Consider the following 27,856-nt stretch of genomic DNA (forward strand, 5'->3'; position numbering starts at 1 on the left):
AAGAAGATCACCAATGTAAGATGGTGCTTGTCCATGTAAGGCCCTGTAGACCAGGGGTCTCATATATCAAGCTTGCTTACGTACAAAACAGGGTCAGAAAACGGAGAAGTCTGAGGGCAAAACATCTCCGTCCGTGCGTCTCTCCCTCGGGACGCTGAGGGAGAAGCATGAATTAGGCTTTAGAGGCTGCAGGAACGTCTGAGGAAAGTTTATTCAAGTGATCTCAAACTTGTCTTCTGTTGTTGTGCAGCAGAGGAAGTAAATGCTCAGAACCGCGTCTTGAGCTGGACCTTTGCAGCAGCATTGGGGTTAGGGTTTGTTAGAGGTGGGAGTAAATGCTTCCTGGAAAAGGCATTAGCTTAGCTGAAACGGTTCTCCAACAATCATAGAAATTAGCTTTGGACCCACTTTGAACTTTAATCTGACTTTTTTCAACATATTTTCATGTTTTAACAACACTGTCAAATGACTGGGAGTAATGATTGATGAAGCTCTAAGCTGGAAATCACATATAGGCTATATAAAAGGTAAAATGGCCAAAGTCGTTGCAGTATTATATAGTGTAAAGTTTGTACTAAATAGTGAAGGATTGTTATTACTATACAATGCACTGATTCTGCCATACTTAAATTATTGTGTAGAAATCTGGGGAACTGCATATAGAACGTATACACAACCTTTGTTTGTTTTGCAGAAAAGAGCAATGAGAATTATAGACAACACTCATAGTACAGCTCCATCTAAGCCATTATTTATAAAATATAAAGTAATTAAATTTCATGATTTGGTCAACTGGAGAATATTGCATATAATGTATAAAGCAAATAAAGGTACATTGCCAAAGAATATTCAGCATATATTTGAAAAGAGAGATAGTAGTTATTCATTGAAGGGATTTGAAATCTTCAAAAAACCTAAATTTAGAACAAGAGAGAAGGAAATGAGAATATCTGTGAATGGTGTGAAGTTGTGGAATTGCCTGGACAGAGAATGGAAAGAGTTAAGAACTCTAAAAGTGTTCAGTCTACACATTAAATCACGTGTGTTGAGTGGATATGACAACGGACAATTGATGTGGACGTAATAATTAACAAATGTGAACAGTTACGGGACTGAAAGAACTGGTGAGGGATTGCACAAATATAAATTGATATTTAAGTTTAAAAAGGGGGTAGAAATAATAAGATTTGTCTTCTATCTGCTCCCTTTCATTCAAATATATATTGTGTTTTCATGAATATTGTTTAGTATCTGTTGTGTTATTTTTTATTGAATGCTGAAGCCTGTGAATCCAAGCAGAGACAGATGGAGCAGTGATCTGTCCTGCTCGTCTGCAGGACTCATGAAGATGTGACATCGATGGTTGCAGTCCTAGTCCGGGATCAAAAACGTGTTTCTGATCCAGAACCAGTATGAGGGTTACAAATCTAAGGCTGAACCAGTCAGGTCCTGTTTCCCATAATCTTCTTCCAATTAGAGCTCCTGTGGAGTCTTGCTTCGCTGTAACTTTGTCTTGGTCGGTGGATCGTCCAGAAGCTCCTCCAGGTTTCTGCTTTCTGTTCGACCAAAGTCACATGACTCATGCTCCATCTGTGCTTCTCCCCAGGTTTACGCCTCATCTTCAGCTGCTCCGTGTCACCACCGCACTGCACACTCAACTCCTCTCAGAAATGCAACACACACACACACACACACAAGCTTTCAAATGATTACCAAGATGGTCAACAGCCATGTGAAATCAGTCCTTTAATGTGAGATTTCTGACTGATGACACCTCCCATTAAGCAAGAACACTCAGCTTCTCAGGTCTGCTGCTCTCCACCACTAGATGGAGCCCTCATTCTGCCATAATCAGATGGTTTAGTGCCGTTTTATTACGCTCTCAACCTTGTTACCCATTTCACATCTAAACTCAAGTCCTGAAAACAAACAACAACAAAACTTCATGTGATCTTCCAGATCTTTCTAGTTGCACTTCGAGTACATGTTTCTGCTCTTGTGAGAGTCAAAGTGGGAACTTGGAAGAGAAAAGGAGGAGCCAGGTATTTTAGAAGGAACCCCTATCTTGTGTTCAAAGCAGCGTTTTCCCCTCTAGCCTCATCTCAAACTGGTAACGTTGCTCCTGCACGTTCTTCACGAGAGCCAAAGTCCTCCTCCAGCCGAGCGTCCTACTGCGCCCGTGCAGGCCGGCTCCCACAGCTCTCCGGCTACACTCCGATAGCACTGCTGGCTGCTTTGACCTCGTAGCTGTAAAGAAATGTGGCCGCGATCACGAGCATCGCCCCTACAAAAAATACCCTGAAGGGGAAAAGGAGAATTAGAAGAAAATTCAGAAACAAACCTAGAAGTGTGTCTGTAACGCTCGGATTACCCGGTGGGATTAAAGTCATGCAGGAGGAAATAGGAAATGAGAGTGGACAGGATGATGGACATGGAGGTGGCGAATCCTTTAAGGATATTGTCTGCGTGTTTAATCACCATGGCGACAACCAGCCCCCCCACAGCCTGCAGACAAGATCAGAGGGATTAAACGCACAAACTGTAGAATATAACAGGCTTTATAAAAGCTGCTGTATTATTCATGTGGGTGGGAACGGGCCCACATCCAGGTCGGTATCAAGATGGCGCCCGTGCTTGGATTAGCTGCGGTCACCGGCCACTTTTTCACACTTTTCTCTACTGGCCTCCTCCTTCACGCCTTGCTTCTATCTGCGATCCTCTTTGGTCATGCCCTGGCTACCATCTCATATGACTGTCAGAATCTTTTGTCCAACCGATCGTCTGCGATCGTCCAAGATGCGCTGAGGATTTACTTCCCTATTTGTTTAGATGAGCAGCGGGCTGGCCCGGAGCTAAACGCTGATTCCTACTCGGATCCCGGAAAACGACAGAGGAAAAGGGGTAAACAAGCAGGAATTCAGTTGAGAATAACCCCTGGACCACATCAGACGTGGAAACGCGATGATGCGTCACCCCGGCTAACCTGCGGTCACATCAGCTGGGAAGCGATACGAAGTTCAGTAAATCACACAACCACTCTCCCTCCAGCGTCTGTTAAAATGGCTCCTTTCAAAGTTCGCTCTCTGCTGAACAAAACTTTTATCATAAATGACCTGATTTTAGATTTGAATCTTCAGCGTTTATGTTTAACTGAAACATGGCTGAGTTCAGATGTCTCTGCTGTTCTCACAGAGGCCTCCCCACCTGATTTTAATTTTTCCGAGGAATGGGAAAAGGGGAGGCGGGACTGCTTTCATAAGTTCATCAACACTTTTAGCAGGACCTGTTTTATTTGATCATTTTAACACTTTTGAATTCACTGCAGCCCTCGGATTTTATGTGTTACTGTTTCCAGGCCTCCTAGACAGAGTGCACCTTTTATTCAAGAGTTTTCAGAGTTTTTATCAGTTTTCCACAACTCCTTTGATAGGATTATTTTAGCTGGAGATTTTAATCTGCACGTGGATAACCTTTTAAACCCTTTAGTCACTGATTATTTAAACATCTTGAATTATATGGATTGTACCCAACATGTCACGCAGCCAACTCACAACAGAGGACACACCCTGGACTTGGTCACCACGCATAGCCTGTCCACTGGCGTGTCCTCTGTTGTCGACTTGGCAGCGTCCGATCACTATTGCGTATTTTTTAACATCACCAGCGTTATCCATGTCCTCTGTGAGAACTGTAAGGAAGCGTCATCTAACCCCTGAAGTGGCTGCTGTTTTTCTTGAAGCTTTAAACAACATCCCTCCAAGTAACATCTCCGCCCCTTGTGACGCCATTATCAATGATTTTAGCAGAAGACTAGAGTCAGCTCTTAACCTGCTTGCTCCACTCAAAACCAAAAACTTACAGTCAAATCATACATCACCTTGGAGAAATGAGAACCTAAGAAAACTAAAGAGAAACTGCAGAGTGGCGGAGAGGAGATGGAGGAAAAACAAAAGCTTGGTTTTGTCTGCGGTGAGAACAAGTTTAAGCTGAAGTAATAAATGTTGGACAGCAACAAAAGCTATCTGTACTGAATCTATGGCGTGAGTAAGAGTTTCCACAGCTGTAAATAACTGTATCATCAGCATAAAAGTGCAGGTTTGCATCTGTCACATTTAGACCAAGATTATTAATGTAAATGATAAATAAAAGAGGGCCCAACACAGAGCCCTGTGGCACTCCCTTGTGGACTGTGGCAAAATCAGAACAAAGTCCATCTGATTTAATACACTGAGACCTGTTTTTAAGGTAATTTGAGAACCATCCCACTGCTTTTTCAGATAGTCCTGACTGGAGGAGTCGAAGTTTTAGAATACCATGGTCAACGGTGTCAAATGCTTTTGACAAATCCATAAAAAAGGGATGCATAATTCTGCTCTTAGTCCAGAGCAACTACAATGTCATTTACCACTTTTAGTGCAGCCGTGGTAGTACTGTGTGTTTTCCTAAAACCTGATTGATACTCAGATAAAATAGCATTAGTGTTTAAAAACTCCTTTAACGGTTCACTCTCCAGAGCCTCAAGAACTTTAGCCAGTACAGATAAGTTTGATATTGGCCTATAATTAGATAATTCTGTTGGATCTCCTCCTTTTAACAAAGGGGTAACAAAAGCTGATTTCCACACTGAGGGAATTTCATTTGTATCTAATGTGAGGTTAAAAAGATGTGTGAGAGGCTCTGCCATGAAATCAGCTGCCAACTTAAGGATATATGGATCAATTAAGTCAGGACCTGAAGTTTTTCTGTGATCCAATGCTTTAAGAGCTTTATGCACCTCCCGCACAGAAAAAGGGGCAATGTTAAATTGATGGTCAATGTGCAATGGAAGGTCAGCACACGAATCCACAGAGGCTGGATTCAGGGAATCAAACAATGAGCCAGAAGATATGAAATGCTTATTAAAACAATTCACAATCTCCATTTTATCATGGACATGAACAGAATCCTTGTTTACGAAGGTGGGTAGGGCACTAGAACTTTTACTCACTGAAAGAGACTTAATAATTTTCCAAAACTTTGTGGATTGTTTAAGTTCTCAGTGGTGACAGACAAGTAAAATTCTGATTTAGCTTTCTTTATATAGGAAGTACATTCGTTTCTTAGTTGTCTGGAAAGGAGCCAATCAGTGGAAGAAGCCGATTTCCTGGCTTTAGCCCAAGCTAGGTTTCGCTCATGAGTATTATCTGCCAGCTCTGGTGAGAACCAGGGATTTTCACGGCCTTTTATCCTGAACCTTCTTAATGGAGCGTGCTTATTCACAATTTGCATAAAACCATCACTAAAATATGACCACGCTAATTCAACATCTGGAAACAAGGCTATTTTCTTCCAGTCAAAGTTTGATAGTCATGATAAAATGGTTGTTCATTAAAATGTTTGAGAATCCTAAAAACAACACGATGTTTTGTCTTGGGCACCTTAAGCCCCCTTCAGACAGGCCATGAAAAACGGAAATGTTCCGGACTCTGTCCGTAAGACCTTTGTGTCTGAATACAAACATCCGGATAACGTGTTCCGGAATTTATCCGGACGAAGCCCCTAGTAACAGGTCCGGACTTGTTACGGACAGGGTGGCTGATTCAGACTGGTGAGGAAGAGTTCTGGACAAGGGGGAGGGGGAGGAGGAGGGGACCGGGGGACGCTGTGCGCACCTAGATAGCTCGCTGCTGTAGCATGCGGTGAACCACGGCAACTCGCCTCCTACGGTACCGCCTAGACGCGCGACGGAGCGCTTCACACCGCTTCAGTGATTCCTTTAACCATTGAGCTTCATCATCCAGGTCTCTTATGCGTCTTCGTGTGCGCAGAATTATGCTTAAGCACCTCGTGATTTTTATCTTGAGAGGCGAACTAAGGTGACCCGGTTACATATAGAAATTATATTTTCTTCTTCTTCTTAACATGATTTACCGAGTGGGTAAATTAATAATCTGGGTTAGATTAATAGAGTTGCAAAACAACTTAAACTCATCTGAAACAGGTTTGAGCCAATCCCAGTTTAAGTCACCTGCTAACACGAGCTCACCATTTCCACAGCTACGCTGATGACACACAGTTGTACATCTCTGTGACACACAGCCAGTGGATGCACTTTTTAACTGCATTTTAGACACTGAATCCTGGATGGCAGGAAACTTTCTCCAGCTCAACCAGGACAAAACTGGAGTTTTAGTGATCAATCCTCAGGCCCAGAGAGAGAAACTTTTACCAAAATTACAATCACTGTCTTTTAATCCATCTGAACAAGTGAAGAACCTGGGTGTGATTTTTGACTCTGAGCTGACTTTTATCCCACACATGAAAAACATCACCAAAATAGGTTTTTATCATCTAAAGAACATCACCAGAGTCCGCCCCATTCTCTCTCAGGCCGATACGGAGACGCTGATGCTTTTATCACCAGTAGGATAGACTACTGCAATGCCCTGCTTTCTGCTCTTCCTAAAAAGATGATTTCAGGTTTACAACCATTACAAAACTCAGCAGCACGTGTCCTGACGAAGACCAGGAGGCGGGAGCACATTACTCCAGTTTTAGCATCACTGCATTGGCTCCCCGTATGTTTCAGGATGGATTTTAAAATACTTTTAATGGTTTTTTATGTGTCTTAACGGTCTTGGGCCTTCTTATCTTTCAGAACTGCTTTTACCGTATAAACCCACGCGGTCTCTGCGCTCCTCTGGCAGCCGTCTCCTTGTCATCCCTAAAGTCAGGTCACATATTCACAGCGAGGCATCCTTCCAGTACTACGGTCCTCGCCTCTGGAACGAGCTGCCAGGGGACCTCAGGGCCGCAGAGAACGTTCATGTTTTTAGAAACAGACTCAAGACCAGTCTTTTTAGGTTTGCTTTTAACTGATTACTATCACTTTTTAAATAAATAAATTCATGAATTAGGTTATTTATCTATTTATTTATTTTATGTATTCTTTTTAAACAGAGTTTTTATTTAATTATACTAGGGATGAGTACCTTTGACATTTGAATCGATTCGGTACTAATTCCCGGTACCTAGGAATCGATACCGGTACTTAACAGTACCAATTTTTGATACTTTTGAGTGTTTATTATTTTAATTCTCTTTTATAATTAAATATATATTTTTCTCAATGTATAACCATATCTGATAAATATCACTATAAATAACATACAACTGTTTGTATTTTAACATCGTCCTTGTAGTTTTATAAGCTGATAATTAAACTGAAGCAAACATTTTTACTGTGAACTAAATTTACTGTGTATCTTCATTCCTTTTGCCGTCCTTTTTCATTTGATTTGTCCTACTGGGAAGTTAGAATTTCCGAGGAGAAAGTGAACGCACCATTAGCTGATAACAACGGTGGCAATGGAAGCTAACATATCAAGCTAACGTTAGCTTAAACAGTTTATTTAGCTGCTGGAGCAGATTAAAACGATGATGCCTCACACTTAGATCGTTGTCGCTGGTTTCATCTTCACCCAATCACCCGTCGCATTTAGTAAAGTGAAGCCAAACTTTAGAGCGCGTTCATGTTCTTCTAGTCGGAAATTTGGAGTTCCGAGGAGAAAGCGAACGCACCATTAGCGAAACGGAAGCTAGCATATCAAGGTAACGTTATCTTAAACATTTTATTTACCTACTGGAGCAGATTAAGATGAGGATGTCTCACTTAGATCGTTGTCGCTGGTTTCATCATCACCCAGTTACCCATCACATTTAGTGAAGTGGACCCAAGCTTTAGCGTGCGTTCTTTCTACCATGCTGCTCTGTTTACAACTCGCTCGCAGCGACCGACGACATAACGCTCTTGCGCATGCGCAGCTGTCTAGGCAAGTTCTCGTTATGAAGGACGGGTACCGAAACGAGGCACCGTTTCAAATGACGTGAATCGGTGCTCAGTCGCTACTATGGAATTCGATCTGTACCTTAAAAAGTACCGAATTCGGTACCCATCCCTAATTATACATGTATATTTTTTAAACCAAAGATTTATGATCGACATTATTTTAATATCTATATAACTTTTTTTGTTACAATTTTCATTTTAGCTCTTTGGATTTTATATTTTAACCTTAATTTAATCTTTTTCCAGTGTTTCCTCTGTGGGTGCCCTCTGCGCCAGGGGCGGTGGTTGGCTGTGGCGGCCTGGGTGCTTTCCAGGTGTGCCTAGGTGGAGGTGGGGGTCTCCGCCCTCCCTGCCCTGGGCGCCCTGTGGGTGCCCTGGCATCCCTGCTGTGGATCTGTTGCTGTTGGTGCGGATGGCTTCCCTGATGGCGTCTCCTTATGTTAGCTGGTCTGGCTCATCTAAACTCAGTCCATTGTGATTTTTCCACGGGGGGGGGGGGCATATGTATGTGTGTGTGTGTCGGAGGCTGAGTGTTGTGAAGGGGTTTTTATTGTCAGAATGTTTTTAAATTCTGGGGATGGGAGGGAATGTGAGTATGTGGGGCCTTTTTAATTTGTTAAGCACTTTGAGTTACCTTCATTGTATGATCAAGTGCTATATAAATAAAGTTTGATTTGATTTGATCATACCATCAAAACATTAAAAGGTGTTAATCTAATAATGGGATGCTTGAAAGTTTCTCACCGCTAGAACACCGAACGCTGATCATCCCGGCCGTAACAGCGCTACAAAAATAAAAACAATTAGACAAGAAGAGGCACGGCGTGCTGCTCCGTAGTTTGGTTCGCTGAACTCCAGCACCCTCTCCCACCGCCGCTCACGTCTAACACCACAACGCTTATGACCAGGGGAGACCTCGGATGTGTACTCACCAAGCAAATACTTTTCAGATCGTCGTATCTACTGCTTTTCCTCCCAGCAGCGGACATTTTCTCCCTTTAGACACAACTTTTACAGACATAAACATCAGTGTATGTTGTGTAGTTGGCGGTAGTTTTTTCAAACTGATTTTCAGTTTTCTGATTGGATTTTTGTTTCTGTCTATTTTTGTTGTCGTCTCTTATTCATCAACGAAAATGTCCGTCAATATTTGTCATAATTTAGTCTTTATTGGTGTGGGGGTTGCAGAACCCTAAGAAGGCACTGTTCGAATACAGGCCATTTATTAAAAAGTAGGTATTTTCATATTTAGAGACAGAATTTAGCTCTGTTTCCTTATGCATTAGCAAAATGCAGCAAAAGTTGTGATTTTTTGGGGGGCATTTTCCAAGTCTACCGTCAGAAAAACAAGGAAGCCTCAAACAAAGGAGTTAATATGTCTTCTTCCAAAGTGAAGGGAGGATCAGATCAAAGGTAATCAGATCAGGACTACATTTGCAGTAGGGTGTTGACCCAGTCTGTAGTGGTCAAAGAGGCTCAAACTTCATCTACTGGTCAGGCATTGTTCCAAGCCTCACCTACAATCACAGATTAGGATCAAGACAGAAGCAACAAGATGCTGATGGGTGAACGAATTTATCTTCTCCGGGTGGTCTGGTCAAAGCCTCAGACATAAAAATGAAGAACTCAATCATCTGAGGAGAGTTCGGAATAGAGCTGCTGCTCCTCATCCAAAGGTCTGGAGGTTTTCTAGGGGCTAGGAGGATATCCAGAACTTACTGAAGGGTGTAAAAATCTTTTAATATATTAGAATGGAAAAAAATAAACAGAAGCTTTTCTTTAGAATCTGTAGCTGGATCTTGTTTCAGATATACTGTATGAAATTCAAAGAGCAGCTAAGAATAAAACCCAGAATAAGTCTATTACAAATCAGGCCACGAATGTTTCTCGTTTCCTGTATTGTCTTCACTCGTTTCTGATTTGTAGTTTCAGCATTAATAGAAACAAAAGGCAGCAGTGAAGACAAAGACCAAACAAACCTGCAAAATAACCACGATCCAGGTGATGGTGTTGTACCCCTGGAACATCCCAGACTTCACAACACTCCGACCATCGTACACCATCATTCCCATCAATCCAAACACGAAGCTAAACAGACCTGAGACAGAAGAAAGAACAGAGTAGGGGGCATGTCAATCACAGGTTCATACACAGAAACATACAAACACTTGCCCACGCACACACACACACACACACACACGCACGCACGCACACACACACACGCACACACACACACACACACACACACACACACACACACACACACACACACACACACACACACACACACACACACACACACCATACAATGTCAAAAGCCACAGTACATCACAACCATAAAAAGCCGCAACACAACACAACAACAAAAGCCACAACACAACACAGTACAACCACAAAAGCCACAACACAGTACAACAAAAAAAAGCCACAACACAGTACAACCACAAAAAGCCACAACACAGCACAGTACAACCACAAAAGCCACAGCACAGTACAACAAAAGGCACAACTGAGTACAACAACAAAAGCCACCACAAAATACAACCACAAGCAACAATACAACACAACCTCAAAAAGCCACAACACAACCACAAAAGCCCCAACACAACCACAAAAGCCACAATACAACAACAAAAGCCACAACACAATACAACAAAAGCCACAACTAAATACAACAACAAAAGCCACAATACAGAATAACAACAAATGCCACAACACAACTTAACCACAAAAAGCCACAACTAAACAACAAAAACCACAACACAATACAACAACAAAAGCCACAACTCAGTACAACAAAAGCCACAACAAAATACAACCACAAAAGCCACAATAGAATACAACAACAAAAGCCATAACACAACACAAAGCCACAATACAATAACAAGCCACAACACAGTACAACAACAAAAGCCACAACACAGTACAACAACAAAAGCCACATTACAATACAACAACAAAAGCCACATTACAATACAACAACAAAAGCCACAACACAATACAACAACAAAAGCCACAACACAATACAACAACAAAAGCCACAACACAGAACAACAACAAAAAACACAAAACAGTACAACACCAAAGGCCACCAATAAATACAACCACAAAAGCCACAATACAACAACAAAAGCCACAACACATTATAAGAACAAAAGCCACAACTAAGTACAACAACAAAAGCCACAACACAGTACAACCACTAAAGCCACAACACAGTACAACCACAAAAGCCACAACACAGTAAAACACAAAAGCCTAAACACAGACACAACCACAAAAGCTACAACAGAACAAAATCTCAAAAGCCACAACATAGTACAACAAAAACCACAACAATGCAACAACAAAAGCCACAACAATATACAACAACAAAAGCCACAACACAACAAAACCACAAAAGCCACAAAACAATACAACAAAAGCCACAACACAATACAACAACAAAAGCCACAACAAAAATCAACAACAAAACCCTCAACACAGTACAACCACAAAAGCCACAACACTACTTAACCACAAAATGCCACAACAAAACAACAAAAGCCACAACAAAATAGAACAAAAGCCACAACACAATGCAACAACAAAAGCCACAACACAATACAAAAACAAAAGCCACAACTCAGTACATCAAAAGCCACAACACAATATGACCACAAAAGCCACAACACAGTACAACAACAAAAGTCACAACACAGTACAACAACAAACGTCACAACACAGTACAACAAAAGCCACAACACAATACAACAACAAAAGCCACAACACAGTACAACCACAAAAAGCCACAACAACAAAAGCCGCAACACAATACAACAAAAGCCGCAACACAATACAACAAAAGCCACAACACAATACAACAAAAGCCACAATAGAATACAAAAACAAAAGCCACAACTCAGTACATCAAAAGCCACAACACAATACGACCACAAAAGCCACAACACAGTACAAAAACAAAAGTCACAACACAGTACAACAAAAGCCACAACACAATACAACAAAAGCCACAACACAATACAACAAAAGCCACAATAGAATACAAAAACAAAAGCCACAACACAATACGACCACAAAAGCCACAACACAGTACAAAAACAAAAGTCACAACACAGTACAACAAAAGCCACAACACAATACAACAACAAAAGCCATAACACAGTACTACAACAAATGCCACAACGCAATACAACAACAAAAGCCACAACACAGTACAACAACAAATGCCACAACACAATACAAAAACAAAAGCCACAACTCAGTACATCAAAAGCCACAACACAATATGACCACAAAAGCCACAACACAGTACAACAACAAAAGTCACAACACAATACAACAACAAAAGCCACAACACAGTACAACAACAAATGCCACAACACAGTACAACGACTAAAGCCACAACACAGTACAACAACAGAAGCCACAATACAGTACAACAAAAGCTGCAACACATTAAAACAAAAAAAGCCAAAACAAAAGTTATGCTGAAATGGAAATGAACCCAAAACAGAGGTTCTCCTAAAAAGGAAGCCAGTAGGTGGTCCCAAAGCCCTAGAAAGACTAAAAGAAGACATGGTCTTGTGGTTCATGTAGTCATGAGTAGATCCAAACACCTCAGCACTGCTAGCCAGTATTGACTCAATTCATAGGTGCCTGCTTTTTGCAGCACAAATTTAATCTAGTCCACACTACACGCGAGGGTTGTGCTTCCATTGCAACAAAGAAAGGATGCTTCTGGGTGGAGGCATTTATAACACGGCGTCTTTGTGTTGCGCAATGCGATATGTAGGCGACTCAGACATGTAAACCATAACAATGGCGAACACGATGACACCTTTAGGAGCAAAAATACAGAACTTTCTGCTCACTCTGGTGCACAAAGAGCCTCAGAAGAGAAAAAGCTAGGAGAAGGCTGGAGGCAGAAGGACAAATGGAGAGACATGATGATGGTAAGCTAATGCTACACCTGCTACAAAAAGTCCAGCTTAAATACCCTTAAATTAAATAAATGATCATTTAGCAATATTTATGTTGTGTGTGTTTGTGTTTCAGATGGCTCTCCTGTGGAGTAATCACAGCAAATCTTCAGTCTGTGCATCTAACCAGGCCTCCAAGTGCAGAGGTGTCTATAATTGAAGTTATGAGTGATAATTTATGTCAAAATAAATCCATGAACCACCAAACAATAGTTTTTGTGTCAACTTCATCTAGTAACAAAGCTGTCTGATTCCAGTGACATTCTTTACCAATTTGTACATGTTAAAACTAAAGTGCAAATCACGAAGCAAACACATACGACATGCATTTTTATTACACGTTATAAAACAATTTACAGACATGCTGTTTCCAAAAAGCATCAGTGTGTTGTGCTGCTGCATAAGCTGTGTTGGATGACAGTTTCTCTTCCTCTTTAAGAGGATCCCCCATGGATCGCGAGTCACTACGCATGATCTGCTTTAAGGAGAGACGGCGTGGTCAGAACCCACCACAGAAGACTACAACACCTTCAGCCAGGGACCAGGGTTTCTGCTGCTTCTTTCATGGAGCTCACAAACTTGGTGAATATTCTAGAGAGAGAGTGTTTTAGAAACCTGCAGTCTTCATGTCATGAGCAGCAGATTCATCAGACTGAGATTAAGATTTACACTTAAACAGATCTATATGCTGTCTAATAATGGGCATGTTGGAAATAAAAGAGACAAAAACAAAGAAAAACAGCGTCTAGCACCACAACAAACACACGCCCACACGTGCTCCAGCACCAGTACAGATGAGTGGTGTGTTTGGAGGGATTTTTGGTCCCTTACCTTTAATTTTAATATCAGTTATCCTATAAAAGTCCTTACATTCATACAGAATCTTGACATCTGCAGGAAACCTCAGAAAAAGCAGTTACAATGCTAGCATTAGCTTTGGTATGTGATAAATTCCTGATCACTTTAATATGAATTTTAGTTTGATAGCCTCCCATCACCCCACCAGTCCACTTACCAGCTTTTACTCCATCGCTGACCGCACCCGCAGCTTACATCAACCTGGTTGTTGCTCCTCACCGCTCATGATCAGTCTCTCTGAAAACATGAAGATGGACGTAAATGCAAAGGCAGCGGTGTGACCTGTAACTGTTTAGTTACTGTTCTACAGTTATGCTGACATCATCAATAAATCTTAATTTCTTTGTTCTGTCTTCAAGTAAAGTTTCTAATCCCAACCTGACCTCAAATGATGGATTACTGATATTAAACAGATGCAAGTGAACAGTCCTGCAGTAAATACCGACTTTGTAAAGGTTCTGTTGTTCAGACGTCCTGATGTAGCTACGGTTATTCTGGAGGACACATTGTGTTACCATGGTGATCCTGAGTGTGTAGCATGTTTTAGCGGGTCATTAAAAAGTCAGCATCGTGTGGTTTAGCTGAAAATATGAAATGATTACTCATGTTCATGATCACATTTTACTTTACTGATGATGTCCCAAATGATGCTGCTACCTGTCAAATGATCTATATCTCAAACTAAGTTAACAATGTCCATCTCGGGAAAAAAACCCATCTTTTTTCTAGTTGAGATGATTTATTAACTGGATTTAGAATGAGTTAAAGAGATGCATGGACAAAGGAAGTTAAAAATGTTTGTCCTCTGCCAGTACCACAGGAGCCTGCGCTGAATAAGAGAAAAAGCTGAATCAGACAGAAATAGGCTCATGTAAACCCACAAAGACCAGCCTGTAACAATAAGCTAGCTGCAGTTAGCTGGCTAACACAATTAAAAACTAAAGTTGGCTACTTAAAAAATCACTACGGACATATTTTTGTCCGTGGCAGTCAGCTAACGCTATGCAATGCCAAAATGTACTATATTCGTCAACTTACCAGAGGGAAAAAAACTCCGAAAAACGAAACACGAGCAGTGCTCAATGACTGTGTTTGGAAAAATCGGGGGCTCCATGGCTGACATTACTTCCACATTTCAGTCCATTCCTAAAAAGTCCAAAAATGAATTCCAACGCCTTAAGAGTGTTCGAACTCTGGCGCTGGTGGTGCTTTGTTGTTGCTCTTGTACTTCTTTTTCACCCATGAAGTGGTGGATTACCGCCACCTACTGGCTTCCGTTTTACATTAATTCCTGTTTTCGTGTAGGGAGCCCAAGTCACACCCATCTACTTTCGGATGATGGGTCCCTGGAAGTACGACAAAATGAATGCAAGTCAGTGTGAATAAAAACATTTTCTAATTCCGCTTGTTATGTGCCACGGATTTCACATACGATGTCTGTGAATTTTAACCCACAGACTTGCCCCCAGAGTTGTGTGGAAGATGGAGGAGTTCCAAGCCCTAGAGATCCAAGGGTCTCCCTGATGATCAGGAACCCCAGGGAGACAGCCGCCGGAGAAGCCCCAACCCCCCCTCCCTAGAAGCGCAGAGGATTACCCTGGGGGCCTCAACCAGCAGCCGCCAGAGCTCTGGGAGATAACAACAGCTAGCACCCATACCCGCCCAGCTGCCCACCCCCAAGCTGGCTGAGCTCGGAGCACAGCAGGATGGGTACCAATGGCGGCCAACCCCGCCGGGGACCCGACACTGTCCAGACCCCACCAGGCAGCCGCCGGGAGTGACCAGACACAGGAGCTGTGGATATGCACGCAGACCAAGGCACCACCCACCGGCAGAAAAAGTGGCAGAGGGAGGGTAGGCGAAGATGTTGTAGCACCAAAAGATGTCCCAGGAGAGGGGAGGAGTCCAAGACCCTACCTGAGATACACACACACACACCCTAAAGAAAGACATAAGAATGTACGTCATACACCCACTCACGCTCCCCATACACACCCTACTCACTCTGGTCCTGGTACTGCTGCACAGAGGGCACAACCATTCCAGGACAACAAGAAATGTTATTTTAGGTTTTGTTTGAAAATAAGTCCAGCACTACAAATGCGCTTCACCAAAGTGGCCTCACCGAACCAGACACAGAACAATAAAGGGAACATGGCTTTAAGTTCAGTGAACTTCAAATCCTTCTTTCAGGAGGAAAGAACCATAAATCTGGCCATGGGGTGAGTAGCAGCTATGCTAGGGGAGAGACGATTCTGTGGTGACGTCACATATGCGGCGTTCCGCATACAATGTCTGATTTGTAGTCATGCTAATTACAAACTTTTACAAGCTGATGAATTTCACAGTAGGTGACAGGCTTTGCATTTCATTTAAATTGAAGTACAACATGTGTGTGATTCGGGGCATAAGGCAAAGCGGACTAGCTTTTAGCTCCGATGACTTGCATTAATTTCTTCGTTCTTCCGGGGACCCATGAGCCAACCGGAAAGCGAGGAGACTTAGGCTCCCTATCACTTACGTTGTGGCTTTTCTAGTTGTGGTGTTTGTTGTCGACCCTTCTGGGCCACCGTAATTTTCAGCCCCAACCCCTTCAGATAAACAAATGTGTAGAAATGCTCTAGACTGACTTTTTAAAATTGATATTCAATATAGGTGTAGCCCCATCAATCATCATCACACACTGGTGGAATTACATCTCATCTGCCCAATCCCTGTGGGGAGCGGTAAGCTGCAGCTGTGGGTGCACTCAGGAACTATTTGGTGGTTTAATCCCCCCAATCCAACCCATTAAAGCAGAGTGTCAAACAGGGAGGCATTGGGTCCCATTTTCTAAGTCTTTGGTATGACCCGACCAGGATCTGAACCCCTATCTCCCAGTCCCAGGACACACACTCTACCACCAGGCCATTGAGAAGGTAATACACCAATGATGTCTAAAGCCAGGTGTACATTGTCTATCCAAATGTGGATAGAAGACCAATAGGGCTCAGTAAGACATATGTGCATGTGCTGCAGGTTATGTGTCCTGCATTTCCTCTGCCGGACCTGGGAGGAGGACATAGTGAGACAACACTTGACTAGATGAATAAGTACAAGTGCTGACTTGCATCCACATCACATCAGACCTCTGTGTCGATGAAACAGAGAATGAATCTCCTCAACTGAAAAGCCTCAAGGAGTCTTTGGAGGAGAGTCACCACCTCTCATAAACATGTCTGCATGAAATTGGGCTGCCAACAAGTGTTGTTAGATTCCTGAAGCCTTCAGAACTCACCGAGCTGGATGTTTCGGACCCACACGCTCTGCTTGGTCTCCTTAAGAATCTTCTCAAAGTAAACTCCTGCGAAGCCGCTGGACAGGCAGGCGATCAGAACGGCTGTGACACCCATAAACTGAGATCCGGGGGTCAGCACCTTCTGCTCCAAGTCTGTGGGCCACTGTGGAGGAAGAACAGGGTCAGCACATCTGTTGAGTGTGATGCTGGGGATCAGGTGTGCACGGCTGTCCTGTGGGTTCAACTGGTACCTGGACCAGAGCAACTCCAGCCATGAGGAGGAGCAGGGAGAGCCACTGGTGGAGGACCAACCTCTTCCCAAGCATGGAGACGGAGAAGAGCGCCGTGGTGAGGATCTTCAGCTGGTACGTTACCTACATGATCACACGCAACCAGCAGAGTAAAAGATACATCCAACCAGAACTTTTCAGTCATTACAGAGCATAAAATAAGTCAATCGTTCATTTTAAGACTATATAATCAAAACTCCTCCTTGAACCGTCACCTTATCGTGGTGGAGGAGTTTGAGTGCCCTAATGATCCTAGGAGCTATGTTGTCTGGGGCACTTAGTGCCCCTGGTAGGGTCTCCCATGACAAATTGGTCTTAGGTGAAGGGTGAGACAAAGAACGGTTCGAAGGATCTTTCATGGCGGTTAAAACGAAGAGTCGGAGTACCCGGCCCGGAGGGTTACCGGGGTCCCACCCTGGAGCCAGGCCTGGGGTTGGGGCCCCTGAGCGAGCGCCTGGTGGCCGGGCTTTCGCCCATGGGGCCCGGCCGGGCCCAGCCCGAACCGGATACATGGGCTCGTCCAACTGTGGACCCACCACCCGCAGGAGGAACATGAAGGGTCCGGTGCAATGCGAATCGGGTGGCAGACCAAGGCGGGAGCCTTGGCGGTCCAATCCCCGGACAAGAAAACTAGTTTTTGGGACATGGAACGTCACCTCGCTGGCGGGGAAGGAGCCGGAGCTTGTGGTGGAGGTTGAGCGGTACCGGCTAGATATAGTCGGACTCACCTCGACACATTGCATTGGCTCTGGAACCCGAGACCTGGAGAGGGGTTGGACACTCTACTTTGCTGGAGTTGCTCCGGGTGAGAGGCGGAGGGCTGGGGTTGGCTTTTTGTTAGCCTCGAGACTCTCTGCCTGTGTGTTGGGGTTTACCCCGGGGGACAAGAGGGTAGCTTCCTTGCGCCTTCGGGTCGGGGAACGGGTCCTGACTGTTGTTTGTGCTTATGGGCCAAATATCAGTTCAGAGTACCCACCCTTTTTGGAGTCCCTGGGACGAGTGCTAGATAGTGCTCCATCAGGGGACTCCATTGTCCTGCTGGGGGACTTCAATGCTCACGTGGGCAATGACAGCTTGACCTGGAGGGGTGTGATTGGGAGGAACGGCCCACCTAATCTGAACTCGAGCGGTGTTTTGTTATTGGACTTCTGTGCAAGCCGCAGTTTGGCCATAACGAACACCATGTTCGAACATAAGGATGCCCACCGGTACACTTGGTACCAGGGCAGCCTAGGTCACAGGTCGATGATAGATTTTGTAGTCGTATCATCTGACCTGCGGCCGTATGTTTTGGACACCCGAGTGAAGAGAGGGGCGGAGCTGTCAACTGATCACCACCTGGTGGTGAGTTGGATCAGATGGCAAGGGAACATGCCGCGTAGACCTGGCAGACCCAAACGCATAGTGAGGGTCTGCTGGGAACGCCTGGCAGAAGAACCTGTCAAGACGGTCTTCAACTCCCACCTCCGGCAGAGCTTTGACCACGTCCCGAGAGCAGTGGGGGACATTGAGTCCGAGTGGGCCTTGTTCCACTCTGCGATTGTCGAGGCGGCTGTTGCTAGCTGTGGTCGTAAGGTGGCCGGTGCCAGTCGTGGTGGCAACCCCCGTACCCGCTGGTGGACACCAGAGGTTCGGGGAGCCGTCAGGCTGAAGAAGGAGGCCTACAGGGCGTGGCTGGTCTGTGGGTCTCCGGAGGCAGCAGACAGGTACCCGATAGCCAAGCGGGGTGCAGCAGTGGCAGTTGCCGAGGCAAAATCTCGGGCGTGGGAGGAGTTTGGTGAGGCCATGGAGAAAGACTATCGATCGGCTCCAAAGAGGTTCTGGCAAACTGTCCGGCGCCTCAGGAGAGGAAGGCAGCAACTCGTTCACACTGTTTACAGTGGGGATGGGGAGCTGCTGACGTCAACTGAGGCTATAGTCGGACGGTGGAAGGAATACTTTGAGGAGCTCCTCAATCCCACCAATGCGCATTCCGAGGAGGAACCAGAGCTGGGAGGCCTGGGGATGGACTGTCCGATCTCGGGGGCAGAAGTTGCTGAGGTAGTCAAACAACTACACAGCGGCGGAGCCTCGGGGGCGGATGAGGTTCGTCCTGGGTATCTCAAGGCTATGGATGTTGTAGGGCTGTCATGGTTGACACGTCTCTACAACATTGCGTGGTCATCGGGGGCAGTTCCTAGGGAGTGGCAGACCGGGGTGGTGGTCCCCATCTTTAAGAAGGGTGACCTGAGGGTGTGTTCCAACTATAGGGGGATCACACTCCTCAGCCTCCCTGCAAAGGTCTACGCCAAGGTACTGGAGAGGAGGGTCCGATCGATAGTTGAATCTCAGATAGAGGAGGAGCAATGTGGTTTTCGTCCTGGCCGTGGAACTGTGGACCAGCTCTATACCCTTGCAAGGGTGATGGAGGGGGCATGGGAGTTTGCCCAACCAATCCACATGTGCTTTGTGGATTTGGAGAAGGCTTATGACCGTGTCCCCAGGGGCACCCTGTGGGGGACGCTCCAGGAGTATGGGGTGGGTGGCTTTCTGTTAAGGGCCATTCATTCCCTTTACCAGAGGAGCGTGAGTTTGGTCCGCATAGCCGGTAGTAAGTCGGACCTGTTCCCAGTGAGGGTTGGACTCCGCCAGGGCTGCCCTTTGTCACCGGTTCTGTTCATCACTTTTATGGACAGAATTTCTAGACTCAGCCGTGGTGTGGAGTGTGTCGAGTTTGGTGGCAGGAGAATCTCGTCTCTGCTTTTTGCGGATGATGTGGTCCTCCTAGCTTCATCCAGCTCTGACCTTCAGCTCTTGCTGGGTAGGTTCACGGCCGAATGTGAAGCGGCTGGGATGAGGATCAGCACCTCCAAATCTGAGACCATGGTTCTCGACCGGAAAAGGGTGGCTTGCCACCTCCGGGTCGGGGGAGAGGTCCTACCTCAAGTGGAGGAGTTTAAGTATCTCGGGGTCTTGTTCACGAGTGAGGGTAGGAGGGATCGGGAGATCGACAGGCAGATTGGTTCGGCGTCTGCAGTGTTGCGGACGCTGAGCCGATCTGTCGTGGGGAAGAGGGAGCTGAGCCAGAAAGCCAGGCTCTCGATTTACCGGTCGATCTACGTCCCAATCCTCACCTATGATCATGAGCTTTGGGTAATGACCGAAAGAACGAGATCGCGGATACAAGCGGCCGAAATGAGTTTCCTCCGTAGGGTGGCCGGGCTCAGCCTTAGAGATAGGGTGAGGAGCTCGGACATTCGGGAGGGACTCGGAGTAGAACCGCTGCTCCTCCGGATCGAAAGGAGCCAGTTGAGGTGGTTTGGGCATCTGGTCAGGATGCCTCCTGGACGCCTCCCCGGGGAGGTGTTTCGGGCATGTCCTGCCGGCAGAAGGCCCCCGGGTCGACCCAGGACACGTTGGAGAGGTTACATCTCCAATCTGGTCCGGGAACGCCTTGGGGTCCTGCCGGAGGAGCTGGTGGACAAGGCCAGGGAGAGGACGGCCTGGAGCTCCCTAATTGGGATGCTGCCCCCGCGACCCGGACCCGGATAAGCGGAGGAAGACGAAGACGAAGACGATAATCAAAACTCAATCAGCCTGTCTAACTGGCACGAACCAATCTGCTCAACTTCAAGACTGTGTGACTGACTGTGATTATCTGCCTTGTTGTGCATTTTATTGTTGACTGTGTATTGTTTTATATTGTGTTTTCACTTTTTATTCTGTGCAGCACTTTGGTCGGCTGCCATGCTGTTTTTAAATGTGCTTTATAAATAAAGTTGCTATGGTATAAAGTTAAAAGTCCCAATTAGTTGTCACACACACACATAGGTGTGTGTGTGTGCGAAATTTGTTCTCCGCATTTGACCCATCCCCTGGGGGAGCGGTGAGCTGCAGACACAGCCGCGCTCGGGAACCATTTGGTGGTTTAACCCCCCAATCCAACCCCTTAATGCTGAGTGTCAAGCAGGGAGGCATTGGGTCCCATTCTTTCAAAGTCTTTGGTATGACCCGACCAGGAATCGAACCCTGATCTCCCAGTCTCAGGGCAGACACTCTACCACTAGGCCACTGAGCTGGTGGTATGGTATGGTATGGTATGGTATGGTATGGTATGGTATGGTAAGACAATCTCAAGCTAAACAATCTGCATGAAAAATTCCAAAGTGGTTTTTGCTCAGCCCACAACACTGAACTCGCTCTGCTAGGAGTCAAAACGACTACCTCTTGGCAGCCGATGCTGGCCCTCTCTCTATTCTCGTTCTCTTTAACCCGTCTGCAGCTTCTGAAACAGCTGACAACATCCTCCTCCATCAGCTTCACAAAACCGTTGGACTCATTGACCCAACCTTCAGTTGGTACCAGTCATACCTAACAAAGGGAAAAGAGTGCGTCTCTCTTGGACAATCCAGGTCACGCTCACCTCCAGTCACTTGTGGGGTCCTTCTGGGGTCTGTTCTCGAACCTATCCTCTTCATTCTCTACCTCCTCCCACTAAGCCAAGTTAGCAGTTGTCTTGCTTTCCACTGCTACGCTCACCAACAGCAGCAGCATCAACTTAAGTCGTGATATGTCTGGAGGAGATAAAAGTGTGGATGCGCCACATCTTTCTGCACTTGAACAGGTCTAACACATCAAGGTAGACCCCCTCCACCAGATCCAGTCGTCTCCTATAAACACTTACCAAGCCTAGTGTGAAAATGGACTCCCACCTCACTCATAGATCCTTTAGGCCTAAACTATCAACGTGGCTCTACACTTCATCCTGCAGCATCTGGTGCACTCCAACACAATCCTCCCAGACCTCCTCCAAGACAAAGTGTCCCAGATGAACGTGCCTGGCTCCATCTGCAGGTAGATCAATGACTTCCTGACAGACAGGAAGCAACAAGTCAGGCTGAGGAGAAACGTCTCGGACCTGCAGACCATCAGCACCGGTTACCCTCAGGGCTGCATTCTCTCCCCTCTGCACACCAACGGCTGCACCTCCAACCACAAGTCTGTGATGCTTATCCAGTTTGCAGATGACACCACGGTCAGCAGACTCATCTATGACGGAGTCTGCCTAGAGAACAGAGGTGGAACGGCTGGTGTCCTGGTGCAGCCACAACAACCTGGTGCTAAACACCCAGAAGACAGAAGAGGTTGTTGTGGACTTTAGGAAGCACACAGCGCCCCTTCCTCCCATAACCCTGCCTGACACTCCCATCACCTCCATCATAAAAGGCTCAGCAGAGGATGAACTTCCTGTGGCAGCTGAGGAAATTCGACCTATCAGTACAGTCGATGAGGCAGTTCTACACCAAAGTCATGAAGTCCATCCTCACCTCTTCAATCACCGTGTGGTACGCTGGAGCTACCACTAGAGGCTGTAGCATGTTGTAGGCTCTGCTAAGGTCAGTGGCGGCAAACTCCCCTCCATACGGGATCTGTACACCGCCAGGACACTGAGGCGTGCAGAATGACAATCCTAGGACAGCTCACTTTGGTTGCTATGTTTCAGTCACATGACCCTGCGTTGTGTTTGTACCTGAACTGACCCGCTCTGACCAGTACCTATTTGACTTGTATATAGTAGCTCTTTCTCTAATGATTACCTCCATATATTATTATTTTACTGTGCCTATTACTAATTTTTGTCTCTCATTTATTTTCTTGCACCAAGTACCGTACCAACTTCCTAATATTATGATTTTCTGACTCAGAGCTCTTGCGATGTTTACTCTTGTTTCACTCCTGTTGTGGTTGGGTGTTCTTTTTATTTTTATTTAGCTTCATCAGAAAAATCATTTGTTTCTTCTGATCCTCCACCGTGATAAACACATTACAATATATGCTAACCAGGTGTAGCTCATCCGTTCTGAGGTGTAAACACGTATTGCTGTAAAAATATTTAAAAAATGAAAGTTGCTTAGGATGCCTTTAACGTTGTCTGACGAAATACTTTAAATTGTCATACTATTAAAAGGCCATGGCGCCCGGTCACGATCACAGCGGTGTGAGGCTCCACTTGTAATTTAACAGTCCCAGCCCATTTTAGATCTCCACAGGCGACCAGCATGACTACAGCCTCGCACAAGAGCCAGTCTGCCGTGTGGGTGGGAAAATCCCGGTCCAAGGAGCCATTCTTAGCTTCTTGGGTTAGCCAAGTTAGCTACTCTGGTTCATTTGTTCTAACCCTGTTCCAAACGTAACAGCCTCACTCTCAGCGCCACCTCTTTTGGATTGTCTGGGCGTGACGGGACCTGTGACACGTTCAAAATGGCGGTAGTGGGAACCTCCGATTCTAATTTGAGCCTATGGACACAAATTGTGCAGTATAAATGTTGATGGGTCACACACAAGTTGTGTTTTCTTAAAAAGTGTTTTGACTTTCATCAGAAAATAAGTCAGTGTTTCATTTTAGTTTTATTTCTCAGTGTTGCAGCTGAAAGATATGTTATTCTTCCAGCTCTTGGAGGGTGCAGACGCTTTTTTCCTCCTCCATATCTTATCATCAAGGCCTTTGTCTGTCTGGGTGCTGGGCGCACGACTGCTTCTGCATTTTTCTGGAAACTGGAAACTGAAATTCACTAAAATGGATCTCGTCAGCTGGTCTCTCAACGCGATTGACAAAATTTTTTCAACGATGAGAACGGGAGAAGGGGCTCCCGGATGTCCTGCCGGGACAGACCCAGTTGGACACATCATGGACTCCTGGAAACAGTGGAACTTGATCGGTCTTTCTCAGCTATCTGTGGAGGACTCTGAAGACGTGTGGATATTCGTGGTGTTGGTGTCAGGTTTCCTGCTCATTGGCATTGGAGGCTACCTGGATTACCGGAAAATTAACGAGCTGTTGAGGAATATTGGCCTGATCCTGGAGCTCAGAGATGGATTGCACCACGCTGTGAACTCACAGACTCACATAATTGTCGAGATGAATCGTAAGCTTGGGACTTTGGCGGAGATTCATTCTTTGGCACAAAAGATGGATGCCATCAAGGAGAGAGTGGACGAATCAGCACGGATTGGGATAGATTAATGTCCATTATTGGGATTTTGAGAGGTTGAGGACCAACAAACTGTAAGACAGAGAGGAAATTTTCTCTGTCTGGCCCCAAAACAATTTCTAATCGGAATCTGGTGCCCTTGAGCCTGCAACGCTCCAACGAAAACTCCCCTAATATTCTTATAAATTCATTTATTTCACTTTGAAAGTTTGGATATCTCTGAACACCTATTTGAACAGAATATGGGGTGTGTCCGAATCCGTGGGAAGGATGCTTGTGAGGGCGCATTTTGAGGTCGATGACGTCACAGCGCAGCGACGAGTACTGTCCGAATTCCAAGAATACTCATTCTCGCATCCTCAAATGTGTCCGTCCTGGCTCCGCCCACATTTTGAGGACGGGTCTGTTGTATCCTCACAGAACAAGGCTATCCCAGCATGCTTTGCGCGCCGGCTGTGGATTTTCAACAGGCAGAGAAAATAGGGAGAGCTACGAAGTTTTAAATGTAAGTTTGTTAAAAACTAGCCGTAGAAACCTAAAAAGCTTAAAGCGGTTCAGTTTATAGACATTTTTATTTTGTGTGTTTGTTTTTTAAATTACATTTTAGGCAGAAATCAGCCAGAACGAGTTTGTATCGTGGGTCCCAGTTATTCCTGTGTGTGAGTGTGTGTGTGTGTGTGTGTGTGTGTGTGTGTGTGTGTGTGTGTGTGTGTGTGTGTGTGTGTGTGTGTGTGTGTGTGTGTGTGTAGTGAATTAAACTTGTCATTTGTTTTAGGGTTAGGGCTATACACGACCACAGTAGTTCTCCTGTGAATAGCAGTTTTACATTCAGGGATGTACACAGCTGACACGTTTTAATGAACAGTTAAAAATGTTTGTGTGAAGAATATAATTTTTATCTTCTCATGTGGATAAATGTAAAAATGTGTTTATTGCCTTTTTGTCACCTGTGGTCTCTGATTTTCTCTGTAGGACTGCAGGTGTCCAGGGTCAGGAGAGGCTTTACCTGTTGGTCATCCTGGGAGAGAGGCCTTCTACTGTCATCATGTTAATGTTAATTAGTTGTTTGATATTTGAACACGTTTATTAAAACAAATACTAACTGATAACTCTTTCTGGTCATTATTTTATCACCAGTTTTATTATTACAGATGTTTTTGAACATGTTACATGAACAGAAAATGTAAAGATGGTAAGGAGACAAGATTATTTATAATAGGTTACACTTATTTACAGATCAAAACCAGTATGGACCAGTTTTGTACGGTTAAAACAGGATTAACCTGAGTGACTCTTCCTGGATCATTTATTTAAACGGAGTGAGCAGGAAGTCTTTAACAGTGCAGCTGGATCTGCTGCAGGAGGATCCAGGCGTGGATGGAGGACTGGAGCAGACCCGTGGCTGGACGTTTCTGGCCAGAGGAAAATCATACAGGACGGTCTGCAGAGAGAGCTTTGGGACGCTTCCTCTCACGGTCCACTCCATCGTCCATCTACAGGGCCTGCTGGGCTGGCTCAGACGACGACTGTTACATCTCTAAGATGTATTCAGAAATATGAAATGAGGAGATGGTTTATGGATCCACTGGTATAACAATTGTGACTCTTCAGCAAATAAAACCACAGTGTTGTTTTTAATAGAGGTTCCTACATAAATGACTTGCCTGTTAACACTAGTGGTGGTCTGTTGGTACCTCCTGCAGGACAGAGCACCACTGACCTCCTCCACACACATCTTCCTCAGGCTCATCCTCCAGACCCACAACTTCACCAGCACCGATGCAGATGTGCAGCACAGTGCATGCTGACCTGTAATAGATTAAATAAGAGTTTTTTATTGAAAAATGTAAAACAAACCTATAACCTGCAGTACACTGGTTCTGTTCAGCAGGGAATAGTTAAATAAAAACTACAGAGAATGTACATTTTTAAGACAGATCGAATCATTATTAGGCTTAACTTGAATAAACAAATGCACACTGAAAACATTTCAATGCTATTTTATTAAAAAGCCTGTTTTTAAAAGCGTTGTACTCTCATTTGATGCAAAATAAATTCTATGGTCCAATTTACATCAGAAAACATCCTACTGCATTCAACATTTATAATGCATGTGGTTTATATGAATTACCTACATGATAATACTCTGTAGTAATGTGTTGTGTACATTTAACAAGTTCATTCTGTAGCTTAAAACATACATGAAGCCATCTAAAGTTAGCATGTAAGTCCTGAAAGCTTCTAGAATAAACAAAGTTACTTTACCTGAAAACGGTTGTGAACAAACGCTGCTGATGGACGTGAAGCTGCTGTAGCTGTTTTCGCTAGCTTTAGCATTTTTCCTTTGCGTGTAGCTGCCGCCGCGGCTGTGACGGGACCTACGGGCCACCGTAGAGGTGAAGGCTAGACTGTCCGAATTCAGAGCCGCTGGTTCCGGTTTTAGCGGTCGAGCAAGAACCCGGCCTTGTGGAGCTCGTATGTCCCTAAACAGCTACTGAGTTTTAAGAAGGTGGATGACGATGGAGCCTCGACCACAGTTTATGTATGTAAAATGTAGAATTTCAGGTTGAGAGGAATATTTGGAATTGATGTTGGTGAGAAACATTAGTGAAAAAGGGCAAGTTTGTGAGCTGGAAACACAGGATTTATAGAAAACAGGTAAAAATATCACACACAGGGCCTTTAAGGTCATCAGACAGGCTCTGTTGAGGTGACTTGTTATTGCTACGGGTCAGGTGGGGATCACACCTCTTTCTGCTTGGAAAGAGGAAATTCCACCAGCCAGTTTCCTCTTAAACAGTGACACAGCTTTCTGTGGCGACACACAAACAGCCCACACTGTTGCTCGTGTAAAAGCATCACTTTGTGACAGAAATACATAAAAAACACAGGAGTGACTAAAGCAAGCTTCCAGATCTGGTCTCTGCAGCGGGGCTGCTGGGACGTGATGCCAACCAGACCTGTGGGACTAAACCTGCTCCAGGCACAGGGCTCCAACGAGCTCAGCAGACGTAGTCAGGATCAAATGAAGGAAGACGTAATGAAATCCCAGATCTAAAGACCCTGCTGGGCTTTGTACACGCACGCACACACACACACACACACACACACACACACACACACCTGGTAAGTGGCAGCATCCAGGTTGGACAGGGCCACATACAGCAGGTTGTTCTGCAGCGTGTAGATCCCTGCAGGCACGGCCAGCTTCACGGTGTCCACCGGCTTCTTGACTATCTCCTCTTTCAGAAGCTGGTTCATGGATCTGAAACTGAAATCTGACAGAACAGTGACCTGTTGTTTACCTCCACACGAGTCCGTCCGAAGGACGGGAGAGAACTTGTCCATGCTGCGACCCACACTAACGTACTGTTCTCAAACAGGACGAGGACGGTGCAGGCGAAGATCTTGAGGACCTCAGACAACACCACAGCAGAAGAAGCCAGATAGCGAGGACCGTCTTCTTTTAGGGTACGGGAGTAGCGCATGGTGAGGACCAGGCTGGTGGTCTGCAGAACCAGCACCCCCAGAGACTGGTACTTGAGTCGCGAGCCGTTAGACGCACCCTGGACCATGCTGGTGGGCTCTTTGTCCAAGCGGTCAGGTGATGTTGGACCCTTTATGTTGGGTAAAAACATATTAGAACCATA

At 45.1% G+C, this 27,856-nt stretch overlaps 1 protein-coding gene across 4 annotated transcripts in view; it reads right to left on the reverse strand.

Annotated features, from left to right (window-relative positions):
* Positions 1-2,065: 2,065 nt before the first annotated feature.
* Positions 2,066-27,856, reverse strand: part of slc35a3b (solute carrier family 35 member A3b) — a 28,847-nt gene continuing 3,056 nt past the window's right edge. For all 4 annotated transcript variants that reach the window (XM_054734509.2, XM_015975812.3, XM_070541818.1 and 1 more), the window contains exons 2-8: positions 27,577-27,823; positions 27,330-27,484; positions 17,197-17,319; positions 16,946-17,108; positions 9,808-9,926; positions 2,372-2,505; positions 2,066-2,298 (exon numbers count right to left, since the gene is read on the reverse strand). In XM_054734509.2, coding sequence (XP_054590484.2) covers positions 2,208-2,298; positions 2,372-2,505; positions 9,808-9,926; positions 16,946-17,108; positions 17,197-17,319; positions 27,330-27,484; positions 27,577-27,781 — 990 coding nt within the window. In that variant the 5' untranslated portion in view covers positions 27,782-27,823 and the 3' untranslated portion in view covers positions 2,066-2,207. The remainder of the gene's footprint in view (positions 2,299-2,371; positions 2,506-9,807; positions 9,927-16,945; positions 17,109-17,196; positions 17,320-27,329; positions 27,485-27,576; positions 27,824-27,856) is intronic.

The sequence above is a fragment of the Nothobranchius furzeri genome, chromosome 11 (genome assembly GCF_043380555.1).
Source record: "Nothobranchius furzeri strain GRZ-AD chromosome 11, NfurGRZ-RIMD1, whole genome shotgun sequence".
In the NCBI taxonomy this organism is placed as follows: Eukaryota; Metazoa; Chordata; class Actinopteri; order Cyprinodontiformes; family Nothobranchiidae; genus Nothobranchius; species Nothobranchius furzeri.